The sequence below is a fragment of the Nelusetta ayraudi genome, unplaced genomic scaffold (genome assembly GCF_046127955.1).
Source record: "Nelusetta ayraudi isolate G7.1 ecotype Tasmania unplaced genomic scaffold, CSIRO-AGI_Nayr_v1 ptg000135l, whole genome shotgun sequence".
Lineage (NCBI taxonomy): Eukaryota > Metazoa > Chordata > Actinopteri > Tetraodontiformes > Monacanthidae > Nelusetta > Nelusetta ayraudi.
Window position 1 is genome coordinate 3,144,135 of NW_027466185.1, and position 25,782 is coordinate 3,169,916.

General features: G+C 45.3%; 1 protein-coding gene across 2 annotated transcripts; it reads right to left on the reverse strand.

Annotated features, from left to right (window-relative positions):
• Window positions 1-12,621: 12,621 nt before the first annotated feature.
• Window positions 12,622-25,552, reverse strand: il17rel (interleukin 17 receptor E-like). Of its 2 annotated transcripts, none has more exons than XM_076011543.1 (18): window positions 25,119-25,549; window positions 23,119-23,146; window positions 22,124-22,273; window positions 20,205-20,311; window positions 19,841-19,955; window positions 19,698-19,742; window positions 18,977-19,116; window positions 18,813-18,884; window positions 18,678-18,732; window positions 18,431-18,594; window positions 17,683-17,727; window positions 16,435-16,492; window positions 15,880-16,025; window positions 15,554-15,613; window positions 15,413-15,470; window positions 14,429-14,560; window positions 13,152-13,208; window positions 12,622-13,074 (listed from the first exon to the last, which is right to left on the reverse strand). In XM_076011543.1, the coding sequence occupies exons 1-18, from the start codon at window positions 25,233-25,235 to the stop codon at window positions 12,959-12,961; spliced, it is 1,665 nt and encodes a 554-aa protein (XP_075867658.1). In that variant the 5' UTR covers window positions 25,236-25,549; the 3' UTR covers window positions 12,622-12,958. The 2 variants fall into 2 exon arrangements, 1 of the variants encoding a protein (XP_075867658.1); XR_012923793.1 differs by having other exon boundaries at window positions 12,992-13,074; window positions 14,490-14,560; window positions 25,119-25,552.
• Between the last annotated feature and the right edge of the window lie 230 nt (window positions 25,553-25,782).

Consider the following 25,782-nt stretch of genomic DNA (forward strand, 5'->3'; position numbering starts at 1 on the left):
CCAACGGGGGCCCGAATGTGGCCCCCGAGGATGACAATAATAATAAACAGCACGGGGACAGAGAGGGGGGTGGGGGGGTTGGTGCGGTCATCATGATTATAGCGGAATTGAATTCCCACAGGGGCCCTACATGTGATGGGATGCACGGCGGAATATAGGCCAACCATATGGATGTGCCGTGATGATGAAAGACATCGCCATCCCGCATCCCTCAAGCTAAACAATGCTGTCGTTCTGCTGCTTTTTTTCCCTCTTTTTTTTGCCATTTACTACGTAAAGGCCAACGAGTTCATGCGCCATTGTGCCGCCGACGCTCTGCTGTAATGCGACTGTAGTCGCCGGGGTAGCTGCCAGGGCACTCGGCCAGCTTGTTATTGTATATCGGCGTATGCACTCGGGGCCGGAATGTTGGACGCCGCCCAAAGCTGAGTCACGGGCTCGATTTTTCCGAGGAGGGATAATCTGCAGAAAAATAAATGTTTGGTGACCTTTAACACGCGGCATGAACAAGCTCTTAAAGCAAGATTCACATGTAGAAAATTGTTGTTCCTCTCTGGAATACCAGCTCCAAGCTGGAATTCTATTCTAAAGATTTTGGCACACAGCCGCTATAAAAATGCCCTTTGGACCAGCAGCCAAAAATTACAATTGAACCTCCTGATATGCCAGAGGGACTTTTTTTCAGCAGATACAATTCATTCATTTCGCATCCTATCTGTCAGATCTGGAAGGACGGCCGATGAGCCTCCATCAAATTCAGCACCAACCAACGAGGTTTTGTTCTGTCACCCAGCTGAAGCCAGGTGGGAGAAGCAACATTAGAATAGAATCGAAGAGAGAAGAGAATAGAATGGAACAGAGTCCATGTACTTTATTGATTCCAAATTTGGAAACACAAGTAGACCGGAAGTTGAGTTGTTTTTTTCCAGACAGAAAAGAAAATGCAGCTTGTTTTTAATACAAAAAACAGCACCAGCTAGGCAGCTGCGAGACTCCCCCAAAAAACATTTTCTTCTTCTCTGGATTTATGGGTAGTTTGCGATTGTCACAACTACACAAAAAAAACTTCTTTGGTCACATAATGCCATATGGGAGCTGAAAAGTGCTTTCGATTGGATCTTGGCAATGCGGAAGCGTCGGATCCAAACTGAAATCTCATAGGCGGGGCCAGTGTTGTGATGGTGTGTGCACCGCTTGGGTGTTCAGTGCAGGTATAGCAACCTGAGGGAGATGCTGAAGGGAGAGAAAAAAAAGCCATCTGGAGGCTCCGGTACATTCTGTACGAGGAGTATCGCCTTGGATTTAAGGAGCAGCCGTACATCACTGCGAGGTACCCTGCGATTAAAATGTCAAGCTTACATCACTGCCAGCATCTGAGCCATATGCAAATAGCAGTCGGCGAATTCCTCCACGTGCGGCGGGGATGCGGAGTGCCTCGGTTCAGGTTTTTCTATCTATCGCCCGAACCCGGCATGCATCTGATTTTTTTGTTATCGTTTTATATTCACATTTTTTTCTCCTTAAATTCTCTCCTACTGTTTTTCTTTTCACTCCTCAGTAATTAACCGCTCTCTCGTCATTACACGCAAACACAAACACACACACACACACACACACACACACACACACACTTCTCTGTTCTTTGATTGCACCCTGGCATCTTGCATACAATATGACTGAGGTCTGGTGCAGTGAGCCTGTATTGACAAAAGCCACTGGGTTGGCAGGACCCTCTGAAGCTATGCCAGTTCCTGTCAAACACACACATACACACACACACACACACACACACACACACACGCACACTTTGGTGATTATAAAGCAAAGGCTCGACAAGTGGGGAGCTTATAGAACTGGCACCATCCACCCGTGGGCCTCTCCGTCCAACCCCCACCATTTTTGCTTATCGCACAGCGGGGGGTCATCGCGTGTGCGCACGCACACACACACACACACACACACAGACACACACTATCCACCCCCTTCAGCCCTCTGCATTGTGTTTCCGTGTTATTCTTTCTGCGCCCCCCCGCCCCCCTCCCCTCCAGCCAATCCCAGCTCAGCCTGCAGAAGAGAGAAGAGGAGCGTTTCTGCTGAGCTTTCACTCCGATAGACATTTCTCAGTGATCAAAGTGTTGAAACACATAAAAGACAGAAGCTCCGACCACAGTAAATCACTTACTTGCCTTTGTTTCTTTTTATACTCAAGAAAAAAAAAAGGCAAGTATTGTAATTTGAAACCACATAGGCACACGGATTAGATTTTCTTTTTTGATCCCATCGAGAGATGTGAGAGAGGTGTGTGTGTGTGTGTGTGTGTGTGTGTGTGTGTGTGTGTGTGTGTGTGTTGGGGGGGTTCCATCTGCGGCACGCTCGCAGTATTTGAAAAAAATAAAGCAGCACGCTCTTCATCAGAGACTTAGGAAAGAGAAAAGTATGTTTTCTTCTTTTGCAAATGTGCGAGGTTGCCCTCAGAGCTGCAATTTGTTGTGATTAAAAATACATTGATCCGCTTCCTCGCACCTTTGTCATTCTAACTCCGAGAGCAGCGTCCCGTGTAGCCGCGCGTGGCAAATGAAGCATGCACAGGAAAACAAGGGAACGCGTAACAGTAGCCACCTGGTTGGTTGCTTGTTCACCCTGTGCGAGCACAGCAGCTGCCTCTGCCCGCCTCCTGCCTTTGTGCGACGCTGAGCCACGCTAATTGTGCCGCTTTAGAGACGGCTTACGTTTTAATAAAACAACTGCGAGCACGGGCCAAATATTGCCGTTGCGTTGTTTGCGATTACTTTCTCTTTAATAAAAAGAAAACACAGGGAAGCGCTTTGTTCTGAGACACGTACCGACGGAGTTTCATACTTTTTTGTACTTTTTTGCTATCCTTCCACCGAAATTTCAATGCTCTGCATCAATCAATCAATTGCCGGCCTTCTCTTCGATGTCATCTCTACACCTCCGCTTGGGCCTTCCTCTCCCTCTGCTCCCCTCTCTTGGTCTCCATTCCGTTGTTTTCTTGGCCCATCTGTTGTTGTCCTGCCCACTGGCCTTTCATGTCGTGCACCATTCCAATGATGTCCTTCACTTGCGTTCTTTATATGTCACATATATTGTAGGATTGACAACAAAGCTACCTTGAACCTTGATCCTTGAGCGTCGTTTCAGTCAGAGACATTTAATAAGTCACACAGACGACTCTCTTTTTGTGCTGGAATTTCTTGAATATTTTGGCCGACTAACCGACCCTTCGGACCTCTCTTTTCCACACCAGCCACATGCTTTCCTCAAGCATTGGCGGGTGTGTGTGTGTGTGTGTGTGTGTGGAGGGGAGGGGGGGGGGGGGGGTTATTTTCTGAGAGGAGTGCTGAGCAAGCTGAGTGAGTTCATTGTTTCCACCTGCTGCTGCCTTTTCCACTGTTTTGTTTGATTCTTTAGAGCGCCACATCGCCAGTCCAGTCCACCTGCAAACATCTCACGCTCCCTCCCTCCCTCACACACACACACACACACACACACACACACACACACACACAGAGTGTGGAACCTCCACGGCTGGCCGCTTGACACGTGCACTGACCTCGACCATTGAAATGTCAGGGGTCACAGGTTGCCTTCCAGCATATGGAGCGTGCGCGAGCAGGGGGTGGAGAATGAGAGGTTGTTTTTTTTTCTTCTCCTCCTCCTCCCATCTCTTCTTTTTATTATCGGCACAACAAATGCAACCCAGGGGAGGGGGACAGGTGGGGAGGAGGGGGGAAGGGGCGGAGTCTTTGAAGGGGAGCAGGACCGGCGTGTGCCGGGGTCGTGACAGGTCAGAGGTCGGGGAAGCTGACAAAGGCCACTGACTCCACTTTGGGCATGAGCTCAGGGGGAGGAGGGGGTTTGGGGGCGTTGGTGTGGCTATTGTTGCCGGGCGACGGGGCGTTTGTGATGCGATGCCTGATGAGAGCGCCGGCCGACTGAATTGTAAGCCAGAAGGTGCTTCAGGAAATTTATGGGAAAATTATGGGAAAATTGATACAATTTTAAGGCCAGCGTTGGCGTTAACTTACGAAAACTGCTGTCATGTCACAAAGGGCTCTGATACCTACAGTATTCAACACCTATGCCTGGGTTATTTCCCACTCCAAATTTGTTGAACCATCCCACCGAACAATAGTCTTAGTGGGAAAGCAAAATAGACCATTTTTGCAAGAGGTCAGCTCTTTGTGATGTCACAAAGGGCACTGACGCCACCTCCAGAAAAATGTTAGGTCTGACTACTTAGGCGCCTAACTTTCGTCCCCTTCCGAAAACACAAAAACCGACTGCAACAAAGCATCGCCCGTTGCTGGAAGATACAAAAAAAGTGCTGCAGGAGGCTGCAGACTCGAAAATACTGGAGAACTATTTTGTTTTAGTTCTTTTTTTGTAGAAACACGTCGTTCGTGTTGCTGCTCTGGCGTCTGGGATGACAACAAACAAAGGACCTAATAAAAAATAACTTTTTTTTTTTTATGATGGAACGATCTTTTTTTAAAGGATGGATGAAAGGACAAGTTGTGTTTCTTGCCCTGGACGAACACACAAGAAGCTTGAGAAAGAGGGAGGGAAGGAGAAGCATTCCTCCACCACTCTGCACGACTCCTCCGACCGTTCTTATGTTTATCGATGACTCAAGCTTGCCGTTCCCTTTCTCAGGACGCCGGCGCTCCGGCTCCTGGGGGGCCCCAATGGAACTGATCCTCCAACCATTTACAGCTGAGGCCCCTTTTTTTCTAGAAAGTGCTGAGAGGAGACCGAGACAAAGAGGCCTCTGTGCCGCGCTGGAGCAGTGTTTTAGTAGCTTTCTCTTCCCGGTCCTCGTCGGTCTTGGCGATACGGTTGTCTTTTGTTTTTCTGTTTTTCTTCGAAAGCCCCTCCGTCTCCCTTCATCTTCCCCGAGGCCTCGTCACACGTCATCGCCTAATAACCGGACATCCTCCTCTTCCTCCCTCTGCTTATCACATGGGTGTCAAACTCAAATGCACCGTGGAACAAAATTTAAAACATGGACAACATCGATATTTATTGAAAAAAATAAATAAATCTTCCTCCAGATATAACGGTGAACCTTTTTATATAGACCCAAATGAGTTTGTCAAAGCTTAATACGATTGCGTACATGCAGAATTGAATTTCAATTAAAACAAACTCATAAAAATAAATGAAATGTAAATAAAAATGATTTAAATTTCAACAGTAACACTTTTTCATGGGCTGATAATGAATTCTAAAATAAAATAACAATAAAAAATTTAAATCATAATAATCATCAATGAACGTCCTGTTGATGATTAACGCGCCAAAATACTAGCAGAGTAGTAGTATTAGCAGTACACATGCTGCATAATACGGGCAGGCCAGCTCTAGTAGTGATATTGTATTGCCTCACGGGCCAAATATGATTACACTGTAGGCCAAATTTGGCCCGCAGGCCAGAGTTTGACACCTATGGCTTACTGAGTCATCCTGTCATTTTCCCACACTCATGTCTTCTTTTTGAACACCCCACCACCACCCCAAAACATCCTCTTCTACATTTTGGTTTCCCTCCGTCCCTTCCACTCTCTCTGCCTACCTACCCCCACCACCACCACCAAGAACAACAAATGTTGTTTTTTCACCCTTGACCCCTTGAGCCTTTCACCTTTGCCTCAGTTCCCCTCAGCTCTCCCTCACGCGTACTTGCGTGTTTCACCGATACGCATCTATTTTCCGAGCCCCTCCTTTGAATGCTCACCCTGTTCGGCTTTTCCATTCCCCCCCGCCGACCCCTCGGGGCTGGCTCAAAAAAAAAAAAAGACTCAGTGTTTGTTTGCGCAGTGCAAAGCCCCGGCGCGAGCGCTGCGTCGGCGCTCGCCGATTATCCCAACCCGTGAACAACACCCCATCGGAATGTCTGGAATTGTACATAACAAGGATTAGCTCATCCTGGCCTGTTGTCTCCGACTCTCCCCGTTTGACATTCTTTCAAGCGCATGGGCTCAGACGCAGAGATGCACCGACAGATAATAGATGAATGCAGGGACAAAGACAGACGCTGGTGATTGGTGGGTTTTGTTGTTTTGTTTTGTTTTTTTGTTAGTTTGTTTGTTTGTTTTTAATCAGGCCTTCAAAACCTCCAGTGTAAGTTAGTAAGTTCGCTTTACTCTGGATTTGCTATGTTGTATTATTTCTTGCTAGAAGTCCACCAAAGACAGCTGTAATTCCGCACCTGGCATGTTCATCCCTGTGGATCCGCAGCCTCGCTTAGACAGCATGACATCATGGCCAAACAACTCCAGCAAAAGCCACGACAAGTTTATTTTAGGGGGAAATCAAAAGCATCAAAGGTTTCCCCTCTTTCGCTCTTGTACAGGGAGGTACCATTGTAGAGGCCAATGTAATATCAGGTTACAAAAGGTGCTGTATCTTCTCCTCAGTCTGCCTGTTCGGCATTCAGCGCTGCCTGTTGCATCGGATATTAGCATTGTTTATTCAGACAGAGAATTATCTCAACACAATTAAAGAAGGAAAAAGTTCACGCTGGAATGTTGTTGCATAGAGACAACACAAATAGTTTACAAATAAATGAAATGTATTAGTTAGAATTATTCAGCAGGTATATTTTAAAGGAAAGTTTCAGAAGATAGAAATCTGACACAACGTAAAACATGTGACCTGAATGCACATCTTGTAATACACAAAAAAGTAACAAATCCATCATTGCGCAGTAAACCGTATTACTGTTTCTAGTATAGTACAGTCACAGAAGTCCCCTGAACGCCTCTGTTGCCTTCTAGGTTTGTTTGTTTGTTTGTTTGTTTTTACAATTTCAGCATTTGTTCTGTGTTTACGAGAGTGCGTGGTGATCTCTTCCCTCACCCACCGCCACGATCACGTTCCTTCTTTTTGATGTAGTAATTCGGTCTTCTCGCTTGTCGAGTATGACACGGTAAATGTCGCCATCTTGTGGTCTTTTAACGTAAACGTAAGGGCTTGCGGTTCGAGAGCAGAACCCCATTGAAGGAGGAAAATAGGGATATCAACGTCCCATCGCAACATGTAAAGAATTGTTTCTTTTTGATGCAACGCTCTCCCATCCCATCCCCCAGTACGAGAGTTTCATTACATTTTATTTTGCAGTCACATAGAAAATTGTCAAAACAAACAATGGCCGGGAGATGGCGACTGTTCGCCACATGTGTCTTTGTACCTCTCGGCAAGGCGCTGTGACTTGCTGTGATTGCAACAGCTGCTTTCCGTGACCTCACTCAGACTGCGTCTGCTTAACAATAAGTAACATCCCTGACGAGAGTGAATGTCCTCCTGAATGCTTCTCAAACAGCGAATCAAAGAACCCTGATTAATTTGCTTGTGGCAAATCATAAATGTTTTTTGTCACTGTGACTGTGTTAGTGCCAACGTTAGTTTTAGGTCAGCAGTCAGCCAAATTTGTGTCGCTGTGTTTTGGTTTTTTGTTTTTTTGTTTTTGCTTGCTCATGCTGAGTTCACATCATAAGTCAACAAAGGCAGGCCCATGCAATGTAGCCAGTTCCTCCTCACGACAGGACGGTAAATAATAATTATAGCGATATCTTCAATGGGAGGTAAAGGTCACGCCAGCTCGCCCCAACATGGCTATGTTTTATGACTCATCGTTTCAGGGTTGAGCTGCTCACACTATGAGGAAGCATTTGTGTTTTTGGGAAGAGCGCCAGATAAGCGGGCTCCTTTATTTGTTTGAGCACATTCTGAGTTCAAAAGCAGCCCGTTTGACATATGCATTTCCCATAAAGTGGGATTCAAAGAGAACATTTCCGTCTCTTAGCATTTGTTGAAACGGGGATGCATTTTTCACACTTGTCCGAGGTGCGTTCAAAATCCAAACAAGGAAATGCACACAAAAATAAGTCTAACTCCATTCTGGAGTTTTACAGGAAGGAGTTTCCTTGTCACGGAGCTGGCCATACAAGCCTGCAGGCGCCCCCCCCCCCCCTCTCTTTTTTTTGTTGCCAATTTATACAGAGGCCTCTGTGCTCCCGGCAGCATGAATGATTGTCCTCTTTAAAACATCAAAATTAGACCAAAGGAAATTAAAAGTTACTTCTCCAGGTCAAACAACCCAGATAAATCCCATGTGAATTGCTCAGTTGCGATCAAAATGTTGCCCGGTGGCAAAGACAAAAGCCACTAATGGAAAAAAAAAACAAGGCAGTGCTTGTATGAAAACAAAGGAGTGCATCTAAAACTGCTGTTTCCGTTTCTCTGTTTTTTCCCTCTTTCTTTCAAATGAATACAAGGCCAGCAGAGTGAAATGAAAACGGAACTGCAACACAACTGGCGTGGAAGCAAAAAGAGTTTCGAACCCAAGTCTGGGCCTTTAGTAGCAGGTTGTTTGCGCACACCTTAGCTCAGCAACACTCATGCTGAGAAACACTGTATTCCATTTGTCTCCTTTTCATGTTTCCATAACAGTAACTGCAGGGATAAAGTGAACAGTAGAACACAAACCTGGTTAAGCGTCGTTTCTGCACTACACACTTGGACTATGGGAAATTGACACTTCTGTCATCATGTTTTAGGTTGCTGTTGACGATGGCGGGGAGACGGCTGTTTGGTAAAAGCCCCTTTTCAATTTTAAGAAATGAAACAAAGAATCCGAACATTTGTTTACATTTTTTGGATAAAAGTTTTCGATCTGAAAGTCGACCAGGCCTCCAACAAAGCGCCCCACACAGTTTTTTTATCATATATTGAATTGTTTCCTCATCCAAAAGAAGTCTGACAAAATTGCAGTCGAACTTCTTCAAGTTCCGATCATTGTTGTTGCATCCCTTGATCTGCGTCACATGGATTCGCTGACCCAGTTTCAACCAAAAAACAATATTTGCGTAATTGTCTATAGACATGCAGGTTGTTTTTTCCCATTGTTTTTTTTCATACTGTTCAAAGAAAGCAGGAAGCCTTGCATGGACAAGTATCACATGTCAATTAAGCTATTGTCACTTCTGCCTGCAGGGAAAACCGTGAGTCACCACAAAGTTACATCCTCCACGTATCACAAGATCGAACAACACAATAGCCTGCTGATTGGAGGACGTGAACCTGAGAGACCTGTGAGTGAAAGTTTGAAGAGGATCAAGGAGGCAGAGGAGAAATGAGACACAAAACTTTCATGCTGGCTTTGTTGACCTTTCAACCCTCTCCATTTAGAAGCAGCGGTTGCTTCATCGTTGGCCATGTGTTTATTTTGAAGGCACCCACGATGCTAAACGTTTCTTCCAGGGCATGCCAGGGTTGAGTTCTTGGCCCAATTCCGTGGAAACATTCCGGATGCGGAATCACAACCATCAAACATAAAATATCATAAAAGTATTTCTCCATGACACAACACCCAAACTGCTGTCCCATTCTGTAGGCTTCAGTCTCCCGAATGTAATACATCCAAAATCCTGCAGCACACTTCCTCACTCACACCCGCTCTTGTGACCACATCACACCTGTCCTTCAGAATCTACACCGGCCCACTGCCCCACAATGTATCTACTTCAAACTCCTCTTACTCACCTATAAAACCCGAAACAAACCAGGCGCCTCCCTACCTCATTGACCTGCTATACCATTACCCCCCCTTCCCGCAGCCTCCGTTCACCATTCCCAAAACCAAGCACAAAACCAGGGGGGTACCGTGCCTTCTGCGTTGCTGCCCCCACCCGGAACCCACACAACTAACGACCGTGACTGCTCGGACCTGCCATCCTGCAAATCACTACTATTCTGTACTGCTTTTAATGTTTAATTACTGTTTTAATGTGACTCACTTTTTATCTTGTTACTTGTTTTTGACTAAACTAAGTTTCCTAAGTATTTTTTATAACTGCAAACTTTATTCTGCCGTGTTTTAACCTTCTTTTCTATAAATAAAATGTATCATTATTATTATTATTATTATTATTATTATTATTAATAATAATATTATTAGTAGTAGTAGTAACGGGTCTGGTAAGGATCCAAGTGCAACACAAGGAGGTTAGGGAAAGAGAGTTTATTTGCGACGGTTAGCAACAGCAGCCTAACAGCAGTTGTTCAGGAAGCAGACCACGGACGGCGAAGGCAGGCCGCTGGATGGCGTCCTGTATCTGGAACTGGTGTCGGAACCTTGCGCCGTGGAACAGACCTGGACAGACAAACAATCAGAGGAGAGTCGCGCTGAGGGCTAGAGCCGGAGAGCGGCAGCCAAGCAGCCTGGTGGCTCGCTGCAGGACCTCTGCGCCTGTAGCTCAGGAGGCGTTTGGCAAAAGCTCGTGGTCAGGGACGGAAGGCAGGTCAGTTCTCCAGGACGGCGGCAGAGCAGGCTGGTCGGGGACGAAGGGCGGGTCGGATGTCCGGGGCTGAGATCAAGGGTTCGTGTCCAAGACTTTCCAGGTCGGCAGTAACAGGGCAGGAGACGCAGGCTCGTGGTCGGACTCAGAAGCGAGGTTGGGTTACCAAGACAGGAACGCAGGGCGCAGGTCAGGGCCAGAAAACAGGTTGAGATCGGGCGGGTGGGCGGGCGGGCAGGCAGGCAGGCAGGCAGAACAGGAAACGCTGGAAGGTCATAACAAAGTTAGTGGACAATCTGGCAACGAGTGAGTGTGGGACCAGTGCTGTGTCTCAATTCAGGGTCTGCATCCTTGAAGTACGCACTTTGAAAGGAAGTTGCGTCATCGCACTGCGCGAAGGCTTGTCTCAATTCCCAAGGGTGCTTAGGACGCTCAAAATGCGTACTCGGAAATACGCACTCGTTTTAGTCGATTCCAAGGATGCACCGCTACTATCCTTCGCATACTTGTGTATCCCACAAGTGCTGCTGCAAAGCATCGTAGGATCCTGGGCAGTCAGCTGAAATTAGCAGCATGTTCTGGCAAAGACACGACATATAAATTTAAGTGTTGAAGTTTCACATAAAGTATCCAGTTTTTAACGTAGGATTTTACTGATTTGATCATCCAACGACATCGTTAGATGGCGAACCAATGGTTAGCTTGTTACTATAAAAACGTCACTTCCGGGGTTGGCCAGCCGGAGGGAACGGCGGTGACGAAACGAGGAAATACGCCGAAGGCTCGACCGTCCCGAGTGGTGACCGGGGAGGCGGGGTTTGGTCCGTCCTTCTAGGACACTCGGTCTGAAGGGTGCAGACCCTGAATTGAGACACAGCACAGGGCTTATATGCCACAGTAATGGCAGAGAGAATGCAGGTGGGTCTAATCAGATGGAGACGCCAGCCAAGGGCACACTGAAACCAGCAGACATGACTGACAGGCGTGTGTGACAATTATTATTATTGTTATTCACTCATTTTCCATACCCGCTTATTCCCGAGACCAGGGTCACGGGGGTCTGCTGGAGCCTCTCCCAGCTGTCATAGGGTGAAGGCAGGGTGACACCCTGGACAAGTGGCCAGTTCATCGCAGGGCCACGTAGAGACAAACAATCAATTGTTCAATTGACCTCACATGCATGTTTTTAGACTGTGGGAGGAAGCCGGAGAACACCGAGAGAGGAGAACATGCAAACTCCACATAGAAAGGTCCCAGGCCTGGAATCAAACCCACGACCTTCTTGCTGTGAGGCGGCAGCTCTAACCACTGTGTCACCGTGTTGTTGCCACCATATAATAATGATAATATTATTATTATGTTAATGTCGATGATACCGTCATTTATTCCTGTGACTCTGCACTTGTCAGCTGCTCCCAGCAGCTTCCAAAGTGCTTCTACCCTCGAGGAACGTCAGCCTCGGTCGAAATGTTTCCAAACTGAAGTGGTAAGTGCGAGCGCTGAGTCCGATTCCAGCGGTTTGTCAGTGAAAGGACATGAGATTGAACTGATTTGACTGACTTTCCTCGAACCTTGACTTGAAGCAGCTGGAAATCCCACTTGTTCTTAATTGAATGTCGATCCCAAGTCTGCTGTTCTGTCTGTTGTTCTGTCTCTTCTGCTGTTAAAGTGTTCTTTTGCTGTTTGTTTTACAAAAGTTTTGTGACTTTTACGCTTCTTAGGCTGCTACCTCAGCCGGGATTCCGTAGGAAAAGAGGTCACTGTATCAGAACAGGTTAACCTGGCTAAATGAAAAGACAACATAGAAACACATCACATGCTGCTTTGGCGTCCATTGCGGAAAACATGACTGTGCCTCTAAATATGTAGATGCAGCCGATTTGAAGTGGCCCTTTCAAGGAAGCTGCTCCTCAGATTCAGACCCAGCAAACAGCTGCTTGTCCAAACAGGTGCGCCGATGGTGCAGAAAGGGAAGGAGTCATTTCGGGGAAAGTGATGTTTGTAAAATAGCAGGAGGTGCCTTGGCTGTGTGTGTGACGAGTCAATAAAAACACCCTTGGATTCGTCAGGATACAAGCATCATAAATACCAGATTGTCGTGATGTTGTATTTCGATACGGAGTATTAGCTAATGAGCTGCGTAAACCTGCCCCGTCATGTCATTGCTGCTGCTGCTTCCTTCTCATGTATACGCATAAATATTTTAGGGAAAGAATGACAAGAAAATAATTCTTAAATCCTGGAAAACAAAGAAAGAAAGTGTGTGTTGCGTAGTGAGAAAAACAATATGGTCCAGTGCTGCAGGTTTTCATTTTATACATTGCATTGTTTTGTTTTGTTTTTTATTGAAAAATAGAAATGTAAAATGTAAAAATGATTACATTTTTTTTGAGCTGCAGGCTGGATAAACACTTCAACTAAAACACAGGCACGCTTTGACTTTGTGGACACATCACAGTGCAAGAATACAGTGAGCTGCCGCACACTCAGTAACGTGCGTGTCGTCTAAAGAAAAGAAAAATTAAAATGAAAAAAAAAAATCTGTCCCAGCAGTGTGAGAACTTTATTCACATGGTGTAACATGACGGCGGAGGCTGCGCGTCTTGATCCTACCGATCCTCTCAATCCTTCCTCGGTCAGACGGTGATGAGGTTGGCCTCCTTGGTGGTGGCGCCGCCGCACCGCGGCGAATCGAGCACCAGCAGCTCGGATTTGGCGTGCGAGTCGGCCCCGGCGCAGTCCGGAGTGGCGCCTGCCAACACAGGTTCCGAGATCGGCTGAGTTTGAAGCTCTCGGCGGACGAGAACCTGTTCTCGATACCCATCTTACCTGTTTTCTTCTCGGAGGTGCTGCAGCAGCCCGGCATTTGCTTCCTCCTCTGATTCACTGAAATCAATGAGGAAATGGAGGCACATGAGATACGATCAGGCGAAAAATGCATGTTTACAGAGTGACGGGCTATTCATAGACGTCCTCGAGGCTGAGCAATCACAAAAAAAAAAAAAAAACAGCTTTGGAACGCTGCAGAATTCGATACAGGTGCTCCTGTTGGTCGCCAATGCAAGTGTCCAAACAGCCAATCGCGTGGCACATAGCGACCCAGCTCCTTCGAAGCTTGAAGACATGGACCTTTGAAGTTCACACTTCAAGCATCACCACTATCATGTTCAATAGAGGAGACCGAAATATGTGGAGAATGTTCCCAGCACTGGTGCAGTGGTGGATTTGTGGTATTTGTTTTTTCCAACCAATCGACTGCATTTGGGACATAATGTCACCTGCAGGGCAGGTACAAGTTTGTTTGTTTGTTTTGTGAACAATCAACCAAATAAAATGCATTTGTTTGTGTCGGTCTGATGCAGCCATACTGTTTGAAACACAGACACCCCCACACCCATGCACACAAATCTCCAAATATTGTATGATCATATTTGAGACTGTGTAAACGTAATAAAAAATTCCACCACGTTGAGTCAAATCTGATAAAGCAGCCGGTGAGCACACATGACAAGGGAGGTGTAAAGCCACTGTTACTCATGAATGTGCTATGGTAAGAAATCCAATGCCACTTAAAAGTCCAGTGTGTAAAATTTGGCTTGATTTATGATTTTTGTCTTGGTGAAAGCTTAACATACTGCCCATGAATAATTCATAAAAGTGTACACTTGCTGTGCAATAAAAGTAATTTGGTTTTCCTACAGTTAGAACAGTTATGTGTGTGTATATATACATATATATATATATATATATATATATATATATGTATGTACATACGTCCTTAAATGTACACACTAGACCTTTAACCTGTAATCTCACATTTTGTGTAACTTGAGCTTTGACGTTCACGTTCCTAACATGCAATAAAAGTTATTGAACTTTAGATAAAAAAAAAAGAGAGAAAAAACTTCTAAAGTAAAAATCAACACTCTCCAATCATGTGTCACAAAAGTGGCAGGCAAACCAAACAGGTTTATGGGAGAGTAAATGTCTAGAGTGCAGGATTTAGGATCTATTTCAGAGGATCAGCAACTAAATCTGGAAGCAATCCAGCATTTACCAAAAACGAGACGACAATGGCTGTGATGCAGGCCCGAGCATGAACCTACTTGTTACCAACAGGTGGAGCGAAAGGGCGACGGCGATGACGGCAGACAGGAAAACACCTACTGGTGCAATCAGCAAGCTAAAGTCCCAGGAGGCCCAGGCAGAAATGGCAGGTTTGACGGGCGACGACGGGTCTGTGAAGAGAAAGCAAAATAAACAGAGGTGCACACGCAGAATTTTTAGGAAAATGTGTGGTGCGGCACAAGTCTCAGCCCAAGGAAATGAGGCGCTCTCGACCTCGGGAGATTAATTAAACTGATGATAAACATGGGGCTGCGCTGGAGGGAATCACTCTTGCGTAACTGTTATGACTGTTGAGGAGAATAGTAATTCCTATTACGCCCCCGAACAATGATTTTGTTGTTTTTTTTTGTCTGATGGTTCAAGCGATCAAGCATGAGAATTTATTTATTTATTTTTGGCAGTTTTAAATTTAAAGGTTCAGTGTGTAATGTTTGGAAGATTTTGAAGAAGAAGAAGGAGCAACATAAAGTGGTTACATTTAGATTGCATTGTCTCTCACTCTCTCTCCCCCTCCTGAGCTTGCCAGTGAGCTACAGTGCCCTGCACACTCAAACCTGTACACCTCGTCCGCCTTCTACTTCGTTTTACTCGGTTTATCTGAGGATGCAAGTGTTCACCCTCAATACAAAACTGGATTGTCCACACAAGGCTTCCTTAGAAATATGGCGGCGTCAGATGGCAGCTAAATGGGAGCAAGAGCCTTGAACTATGTTTATTCTTACATATCTATTAGGACCGTTCTCGGGGTAGGAAAACCAAACTACTTTAACTGTACTGCAGTTAAACACTTTAATTCATGTGTTTATGGGCAGTATATTAAGAAAAAGCATAAATCAAGCCAAATATTAAACACTGGATCTTTAAAGACAGAGGATATGGAAAGGGCAAGGACTCGGGGAGGTTTGGAGATGAAGGGGGTTAAGGGCTGAATTTACATCTCGCCTTAGAAGCGACGTACTTACCGCATTGGTCGAGGCAGTGAACGAACGGGACAGAAAAGTTCACGTCGGTCCGCGTCACCTGTTGTCAAAACACGCAAGAGAAGTTGAAGTTGTCATGCTCGCGGTGAGTCGGTGAGGTCGCAGTGTCTGCCAGGGGCCCACCTGCAGGCAGGACTTGCAGAGTTCCCCTGCCAGGTTCAACCCCACGGGTTTGTGTTTCTCCTGGGAAACAGACAAGACAGAGGCAGAAGAGGCCGTGGGAGATGATTGATGATTTGATAAGATGCGGGGGGAAAAATATGATGTTTTGTTTGCTCAAGCAATCCAAATTACTATGTGGGCGACAACGCCCTTCTTTTTTTCAAAAGTTATTCCCAGCAAACGAAAGGGGAAACTCAGAGCAAACAGTAACCACATGTGAGGCGGAAGCTTCGTGCAACCGCCGTGGACGTGCTGCTGCAGCTCCGTGTCGCCGCACCATGACCCACCACGTGCACGGTGCATGTCTCAAGCGTCCGGCACGTCGTCGACCCCTCGGGCTTGTCGCACAGCTGGACGGAGAAGGTGGCAGCGACCCGTGACGACATCCACACGTCCCAGCGGCCCAGGCGGCCCGTCACAACCGCCTCCCACACTGGGAACGCAACACAAGCTTTGGTTAGCACGGGCGGTGCGACGCTCACGCTAAAGCTGATATTAGCTTTGTGTGCATCTGAACAGGCCCAGGTTTCACACTGAGTGATTCTAAATGAATAAAGAGACTATATTGTCATTATTAGGCTAAAAAATGTCATTTTCTAATATTTTTTGGTTAATGGTGTGCCATGGGAATTTTTCAACGTAAAAATGTGACGTGGCTTAAAAAGGTTGAAAAACACTGGTATGTGCAGCTGTAATTATGCAAATTCCATCAGTGTGGGATAAATAAAGCCACTCCATTGTTTTCCATTCTATTCTAAGGAGATTGGAATATAAATGTGCTGCCGCAAGGCTGTGCCTTGAGGTGCTGGGAGATGAAAATGCAGATAAATAAAAATTGGCACCTTGCAGGCTTTCATCAACGAAGGGGCACCTGGTCCAGGAGGAAGAGTGTGAAGCAAACTGTGGGAGGTAGGAGACATGTTTTCATTTTTCCTTTGCCCCGACAGGTAAAGCTCTTGACGCGCAACTGAAACATGCCACGCAAGGAGGCGCATGCTTCTGCGTAGGCGCTCGATTGGACCATGTGGACACCAAGCATTGTTTTCCGCCCTTGCTGGACGTTCACCAGATAACTTGACAATTTGATTGTTCCCTTCATTGAGCTTCAAAGGTGTGGTAGTGAATTCCCAGACACTGCGTGTGCCTCGCTAAAGGAAATGATCAGGGAACATAATAACGTGAAAGGGTTTGGGGTTCTTTTTAATTCGTTTCCATTTGGGTTTGTCGTTGTTGCCAGGAATACAAAATTCACCTATTGCATCTTTTCCATCATTCCCATGTCTTGAAACGTGAACCCGTGCCAGCTTCTTATGGTGGCAATCTGCAAGTACGGCCGCAGCTTCTGAAATGTATTTCAGTGTGGCCGAGCCTCTGCAGTGGACAAACAGGCAAGAGCTGAATGGAGCGGAATGGGACCGCTTCCACATTACCTAAAGTTTGCTTTGCCAATGCTTCTGACAGTAGTCTGTGTCTATAGCCGTAAATGATTGAAAGCAGAAATGAAATGTCACTATGGGCACAGATCTTGTGTTTTTGTTTTTCCCCTTCCAAATTATGTGGAAGGTCCAGTGATGCACCCGTTTCAAACAAGAAGCTGAGATCAAATGTTTCAGGGTTGGGTTGTAAACAAAGGGATAAAAGTTTTCATATTTTCAGGAGAAAATGTTTTTTTGTTTTTTTTTAGAGAACATAGCTGGAAAGCTTGACCTCAATCATTTTCCAGTGTACTTTGGACTTTCATTTCTGACCTCATCCAGCGAGACACTCTTTTTTGATGCGGTTGTAACATTTAATGATGCGATCCAGCGTAAAACAAATCAAACAATCCCCCAGTCTGGTGAGGTTAAGAGTCTGCTTCAGCATACATCTCCAGGAATCTTCTGAAATCCATTACGATATAACAAATGTGCATGTGTCATAATAGATCTCAGCTCTGGAGCCAATAAGCAGGGATGCGATTACTCATTATACACATATAAAGTATTCTTGTGTTTACGCGTCTGAGAAGGGTGGTTACATCCATTACGAAATTATCCAATCCAACGTCAGCTTTATCATTCGTTCATAAAAAAGACAACACACACTGTTACCTTCATGCACAGCTGGGGTTGGGGGTCCACTTTGGTGAAAGACACCTGCGGAAACAACAAAAAAAATATGGTTCCAACATTTGAATTGAATGTCAAGAGAACAGTTTTGCTTTTGGCCTCGTCCGACGCCCGGAGCCACACACGCTCACCTTTGGTTTGGGTTGCGACGTAGCAAGTTACTTAAAGCAGGGAAGCGAGGGAAAAGCCTTGCAGCAAAAGGAGTTTGAGGTTTGAAGGAGTTTGCGGCCAAAGAGGCGGAGACAAAGCGACTCAAGACTCGGGACGGAATCCAAAGAGTCACACCGGCACTGATCAAAGTAGGAGGGCAAGAAACTGCACTCATTGTCTAAACCAAGGGTCACCAACACCCCCCAAAGACTCTAGCCCAACTCAAAGAGCTGTGCTAAAAATAGCACAACTATTGAGCTGCAACTAAAAGTTGAATTTTATTCTGTTGCTTTTCTTTTGCAATCACACTTAAAATTATATAGGTTTTAAAATGACAATCTCAAAAATAAAATGATTAAAAACATGTTATTACACATGAAGCCTAGAGAAGTTTAGCTGAACTCTGAACTCTGATTAATAGAAATAAAGTGTTGAACATTGATATTATCTTCATCCATCCTTGTTAAGTCACTGTTGATTATTACTGGGAGAAATTCAACTTGGCTGGTGTATTCCCATAGAGTCTCATCAATATTAATATTATAAACTTGTTATTTCAGGAGAGTGTAGCAAAATCTACCTTTTCCCTGGTGACATTGCGCGACGTGCCGGGCAGGTCGGTGCACGAGCCGCTCTCCGTTGCACGACACAGCGAGACCGTGGCTGTGACGGGACAGGCGGGCTCCCACGACAGCGTTCCCTCAAAGGGGTCAAAGTTTATTCCCAGCCACAGCTCCTCCAGCCCTGCATACAGGTGAGGGTTGTTTTTTTTTTGTTTTTTTGTGAGTTTGTCAACGAGATGACAAAAGCCAGCAGAGGTGACTCACGGTCTTTGAAGGGGCAGACCTGGACTCTGGGAGCATCTACGAACGCCGACCATCCCTGTGATAAACGTTTTAATGAGCATGAAAAGTTTAGCCCTTGTATTTAATGAGTAATCGGCAAATCAACATCCGTCATACCTCGATGCAAAGGCAGGGCAAAGGTCTGGAATATGGTAGGACGGCGCTCTTGACTGCTTCCTCCTTTTTAATCTGAGAGGGCATGCAAGACCTTCAAGCATGATTCCATTTCTTTCACTGTGGTCTAGCACCTCGACTCTAAAGTAAGCTTGAGAGCACCTCACCAGTGTTTTGGCCCCCGTGCCAATGCAGATGAAATCCCTGCGGCACAGGCGGAGGTGGTAGTCGTGACCTTCCCGCATGTCCGTCACACGGACACTGAGCTGCTTCTTCTGCGGGTCCATGTCATACGAAAGCCGGCCAGCTAAAAGACAATCAAGGGTGTGAGGGTTTCCATGACCTCGGGTGCATCAGGTGGACACTTAGAGGGCAATTCAAGGGCCTACGAGGGTGGGCTCATCCTCGTCCTCAGATCACGACCGAATCCAGAGGGCATCATTGAAATGAAAACGGAATTTTGGGTTTGTTTGACCAACTTGTCATTTTTCAACATTGTCTAGACCAACCTTTTTGAACCTGAGAGCTACTTCGTGGGTAAATGGAATTATGTGGGAGTCAGGGGAGTCATACAAAGGGCAACCAGTTTGCTACCGTCTTCTGAAAAAACACATTTTCTCAGTTTTATATGTTGCTTTTACTGATACTCATCAATGTGAAGACACTGATCACGTTAATGAGTTCTCACAATAATGATCCACAATAACTTAAAAAGGTTGGATAAAATTCAGTTTCAGACGCAGCTCACCCACTTGTGCTATTTTTAGAACAGGCCTGCGGGGGGCGACTCATGTGGTCCTTGGGGGCGACCTGGTGCCCGCAGGCACCATATTGGCGACCCCTGGTTGCTCATTTTTGATTTGAAAGAAAAAAGGGAAGAGAACTTACTGATGCATTCCGGGACGTGTCTTTTCAAATCGTCACTGACGCATCCTGGAAAGAAGAGGGACAGTATTAAATTTAAAAAAAAAAAGACAAGTTTGTGTTGCTTGTTACAAGTTACACAGGAAATAACCTCCCCAGGTTCTTACCTGGAGCTTCATAGGTGCCTCTCCAGTCGATGCCACAGTAGCTCGGCACAGTTTTAACTGTTACCGCAACTCGCTGGCCCAAAGCGATCTTGGTGCAGTCACTGTCAACTTCCACCTTGAGCAGAATAAAAGCACAAAGGCTGTTGTCAGGCAGTCAGGCTTCAGTGATCCTAGAATGGATTACATGCGAGTACTGTGACTCATAATGGAATAATCCCCACTGTGATGACAATGCAATTGTTGCAAGACGATATTTCTCTCTGCTTGAATGAAGTGCTGGCAGATATTTGAGACACTGTCTAACAGAGAAGCAGCAGCAAAGAATGGAGAAAAATAAAGTACGTGTTGGGAAAAAAAAGAGTACCAGCTTTCCGGACATTCTTCCTCTGGATGCTTTAGTGAACATAAAGTCTTGGCAGCTCTGTATAATTCCTGGGGAGACGGTGCAGATGGACACACCGTGGATGGAATCTGGAAAACACATCAACACAACAGCGTCAGGAGACGGGAAACAAAGGAGACTCTGTTTAATTGTGGTTGAAATGGGGCCTAACTAGTCATTGTTGACAAGTAATTGTTCATTTCGGAAGCCCACCAAAACTGCACGACTGTGATTGGCTGGGATGACGAAATATGAGGCGAATTATGGGTGTGATTAGCAGGTATAATCGGTTAGCTAGGGTTAAATGTTAGCATGCTGACTGGCATTGTTACATTTTAACCACTATCCCTTGTTATCCAGTTACTAGGGAGGATAGGCTAGGTTACAAAAAATAATCCTTTAGCATCCAGTTAAATCTGGTTATGTGTTCACTGTCTACTTAACCAGAGGAGAGTATAAAAAGGGATTTCCCCTCCCTGGCCCCAGCAATAAGGAAAAACAATAAAGACATTTTATTGATTTAGTGGACGAGCACAATTGCATGAGTCAACCTGCCTCTATCAGGATACGCTCTCACAAATCGGGAACTGATCAGCGACGTGACAATAACAGGGCAGAAGTGGTCGCAAGCAACTGTTTCCGATTTCTGAATGGGTCGGCCTTGGTCGCTTTGTCAAAGTCGCTATTGTGCTCTGTTTTTCAGCGTGACTGGTCTCATGGCTCTACAGTTGACGCTAATCTCGTTCATGTAAACAAGACACAAGTCGCGAGAAATTCTCAAATGAGGGCAGCCAACAGGTCAAGTGTGAGGACAATAAGGTCCAGTGAGTGAGAGTTGTGACAAGAGGACTAAATATTTATTTTAGGCCAAATCATCCCAGCATTTTTATGTCCTTTTCATCAGCTGAAAACACAGTTCTATCATGGAATACTACAATAGTATATAGCTGTACCTTGAAGTATCTTGGAGCAAAGGCTGATTATTATTTTTTTATTAATCACCATATATAGTGTTATTAGACAACAATTCATTTCATTTTGTACCAAGATTAAATGTAAATGTATATATGTATGATGACATTATACATTAGTCTTTATTATTTTATCCTGAACTGAGGTTGAGTGACTTGCACAACATATATTCCAATAGACAGGTGTTTTTCAACCACTGTGCCAGTGGGCACACTACTGCACCATGAGACAATGTCAGGTGTGCCATGAAAAATTAACCAATTACCTAATTGGTCTAAAAAATTACAATAATAAAATTCCACTGCGGAGTGACAGTGCTTTTAAAAGAATATGAGCCTATTTTCCTCCCGCAATTCATCCCAGGATATCAGCTTTGTGTGCATCTAAACAAGCCCAAGTCTCACACTAAGTGAGCATAGATAAATTAAGAGTCTATCGTGTAATTATTCGGTTAAAAGTGTAATTTTATCATATTTTGGGTTAGTGGTGTGCCATAGGACTCTTTTCAAGGTAGATGTGCCGTGTGCCGTGTGCCGTGGCTAGAAAAAAAGGTTGAAAAACAATGCAATAGACCCAAAAAATCTCCAGAACAGAACACCATATTTAGCCTTCTGTTTAGAGCCTCCTGCAAAAAGCCAGCATTGTTTCCTTTGTTTGTTTGACCTCCCACAAAATTCTAGTATAGTGATAAAAGTAGGACAAGCTAAAGAAGGAAAAGATGGACTGTTCCAACAGGGTGGAGACACATTATCGTTCAGGGAGCGCTGATAAAGCAAATTCTGTGTGTTAATGAGCTATAAAGCCCTCTTATTTCCACTGAACACTATCATTAACAGCGGGTGACCTTTAAGGTGCTCGGTTCAAAGACGGCAACCATAACCTCCAAAGTTGCGGCGGCCCTGTTTGTAGATGTGTTCACGTGCACGTACCAGCGAGCTGCAGTGTGGCACTGACTCTCAGGTGTAGTGAGCACCGCTGGGGCCCCTCACAGCGCAGCACCGTGGAGAGGCTGACATTGGGGAATGTGGATGAGACGGTGAGGCCCTCGGCCGGGTTCTGACACGGTGGAGGGAAGAAGGCTGCGGGAGGTGGAACATGCAAGGCAGGCTTTTAGCTTTTAAGAAGGTGCGCAAAAGGCCAAAGTGTCACTTGGGCGGCAATAAAAGACCGGCTGACTTCTTTTACGGCCGCAAAATAGCGTTGACTATTGATACGGAGACATTCCCCGGTGTGGATGCTAGTTTCTAGTGTCCGTGTGTTCTCATGTGAACTTGTTTTTGGAGCTATAACGCTTCGGGTACGTTTCCCACTTTCAGTCGACTGGATTTCCTATGGATTTGCGTGCTTGATCTGTTGACATCTGATTGTAACAGAATCACAGAAGCGTTTGCATTGTCTTATTAATCCATTTGAGAAAGAGTCTTGTCAAGGTGTTTCTGAAGGTGTGCAGTGCAGGCTTCAAACTTCAAATTCATTTTTCATACTTCTTTTTGTGTTAAAAAAAAAAACAAAAACAACACAGCTCTGACGAAACAGCCGCTAACACAACATCCACATTAACAGCAACTTTGCCTGCTTTGCATACTTGTACCACTTTAGTACCCTTTGTCTGCGCTTTAAAAAGGGCATTTTGCTGCAGTTTCCTCCTTTTTATCATAAAGCAGAAACTGAAGGTAAGGTTGGCTCACTAAAAACAACGAAAGGTTGATAAAGAATTGTATTTCTAGGGCAGCCACGGATGGATTAGAACGACTCATGAATTGAAATCTAGGCAATCTGTTTACGGTGACCAATTACCAGATAAGCAAAGCCCACATTAGATATGAGGATAAATAATTCACATTTAAATAAAAAAATAAAGAGGTCACGAAATAAAAGGAATAAAACACAGTCGTCATATAGGCGGTCGGCCACGCATACTCACAATGTGGCTTGGTCCTGCAGCGGAGGCCCTGCAAAGACGAAAGCAACAAGGCAGTTGGTTGACAACAGTAAAAAGAAAACACACGTACTCTGAATATGGCAATACGATCAAAAAAAAGTTATTTTCTAAGTCAGTTGAAACGGGCCCTGACAAAGCAATGCCAATGAATTACAGCCAATGTAACAGCAATGCAATAAAATAGAATTCCCAGAACGCGTGACATCCTCCTTGTTGCTTCAGGAAAAGGCCGGCTCGCAGCAACAATCTAATGCCTCCAAATCAGCAAGCTTATCAGAGGTTTCCAGACTCTTGACGTGTGCATGGTCACAAATCGTTATCGGCACAGGTCCAAACCTCAAAATTAATCATTCGCCAGGAAATACACCCTACTGGAAGTATCCCAGGTATTTATAGACTCTCCCACTGCCATATTTTTTTCTGGGTCGTCATATATCACTCAATGGACTCTTTGGTTTTTCTAAATATGGTAAAGAAAAAAAATCAGCAGCAGATAACCTTTTCTTACGATACCTCCCACTTTGGGAGGCATTCTTCCCAGGTATCCATCATTAAATGGGTCTCGCCCCGCATCCCGCAATACTCATTATTCATGACGACTCATGGTTCCAACCAATATTTTCCCCACCAACACAGCTCGTGTTTGAGCGTTAAGCTGCTGACAGATACGTGGCAGAATGTGGAGATTTCCTGGAACACCGAGAACATCCAAAAAGTGCCCTATCGCTGCTTTATTGCATAATCGGGTGTTGTCTGGTCTAAGGATGAAAACAAAACTCAAAGTTGAGCAACCTATTGAAATTCCAGGGATGTCAACAGTTTCTGCTGAAATGTTAGAGTCTGCATAAACATTCCGCAGTTTCACAATGACAAATTGCAACCCAGTGACAGAATGTACCAAACCTCCATGCTCCTTGTGTGGCGCTTTACAAGTGTTGGAAACAATGGCCACAGTGGCAAGTTTGTTTACATGCTGGCTAACGGAACTGTCCATTCTTGCCAAGCTCACTTTTACACAATAGATACTTACGTTAAAAAAACACGGTTAAATAATGGCAATGTCTAGACAAATTGGACGTGAACTGATTTTACTGCATTTTCTCACAGGGAATGAACAAAGTTCAGGTTCATTTCATCCCGTCTTACAAACACAGATCTTCAGGAAGCTAAAATTTCCATTTTAGCTATAAAGATTATGTCAGTGTCACTATTTTAAGTAAGCACTGCACTCTTAAACGACATGTTTTCATTTTCCTTTTTTTTACATTCCGGGTCACGGCAGGAGGTTCCTCCTGCTGCATCGCAGCTTGGTAGAATCCAACCCTCTGTGTAACCCCAGGATTGTTACGTGGATTAAGAAAAGCAACCATTGACACTTATTGATACTAAGCGGTCAGTGGGTGAAATTTCAACTTTGGAACAAAACATGCCTTCAAGCAAATTTCGGCAATTAAGTGAAAGTGTTCAAGCTGTGTCAGCTAAATGGATTCCCAAACATTTGAAGACGAGAAGGAGCGTCAAAGTGCACGACGGTGAAAAGGACCTGGATCAAGCAGTCAACAAGCACTCCCTGTCCTCTCAAGAGCCCCGGTGAAAAGATTTGCAGCTGTTTCCTCCTCCAGCCCCGGTGAGTGAATGACTGAGTAGGTCATCAGTTGCATGTTGCACATGCACAAATTTGTTTACAGAGTAACTCCACGTTCAACGAAGGCTGACGCGGCAAGCACAAAATGTAAAAATAGCAGCTTATGACATGAGTCATGGAGCGTTTGGAATAGCGTCACTGTGATTAGGTGGATGAGTCATGTTTGGGAAACCAGACACATGGGTTACCTCACAGCCACCTAGATACAATGAGCGTGGCAGGAGATTTGATATTATCAGTCGCTCTCATGAGAAGTTAAGATTAAGATTGAAGGATTGCATGGCTCACCAGCCTCAGAGTTTAGCTGTATTGGGTGCATTGTTGTTGTTTTTCTTACCTGAGAGCACCTGGTCCCGCAGTGCTCTATCCTCTCCAGTCCTGCAGCGGCTCCTGCTGCAGTCACACTGAGCCCCAGAAAACAGGAAACCGTCAAAAAAGTGACCAAGGGGATCATTTTTAAAGCCCTCCGCTCTGCTGTTTCCTTCTTCAGCTCCTGGATCAGGTCCTGATTTTCTTTCTCCTCGGCAAGGGAGGTGGGACGTGGGAGGGCGTGGGGGTCAGACGGAGGAGAGTCACCCAGGTGGAAGAGTAGCGGGAGCAGTCACCTGACGGGGAGGGTTGAGCGTGAGGTGCTGGTGTGGCGCCAAGTGCTCACAGAGTGGCAGAGAGCAAAAGTGTGTGGATTTAAATATTGCTCGGGGGCGGGGCCTGGATGTGATTATCAAAGGTTAAATAAGGAAAGAGAAACAGAAAAAAAAAACGCTGGGACTTTTCCTCCTCACTCCCAATGAGACTTACAGCGCAATGAGAAGGCAGCGTGTCCCTGTTGCATCCTCATACATCCTTGTAAAACTCGGCTTCTGATTCATGAACCTCTGTGATGAATGTCCAGGCTGGAACGCAGCGCAGCAATAAAGCAGACCCACCCACACGATACACAGAAGGTGAGCGCATGTGCAGGATTCACAGGACAACAGGAATTTCACAATTTCAGGTATTTT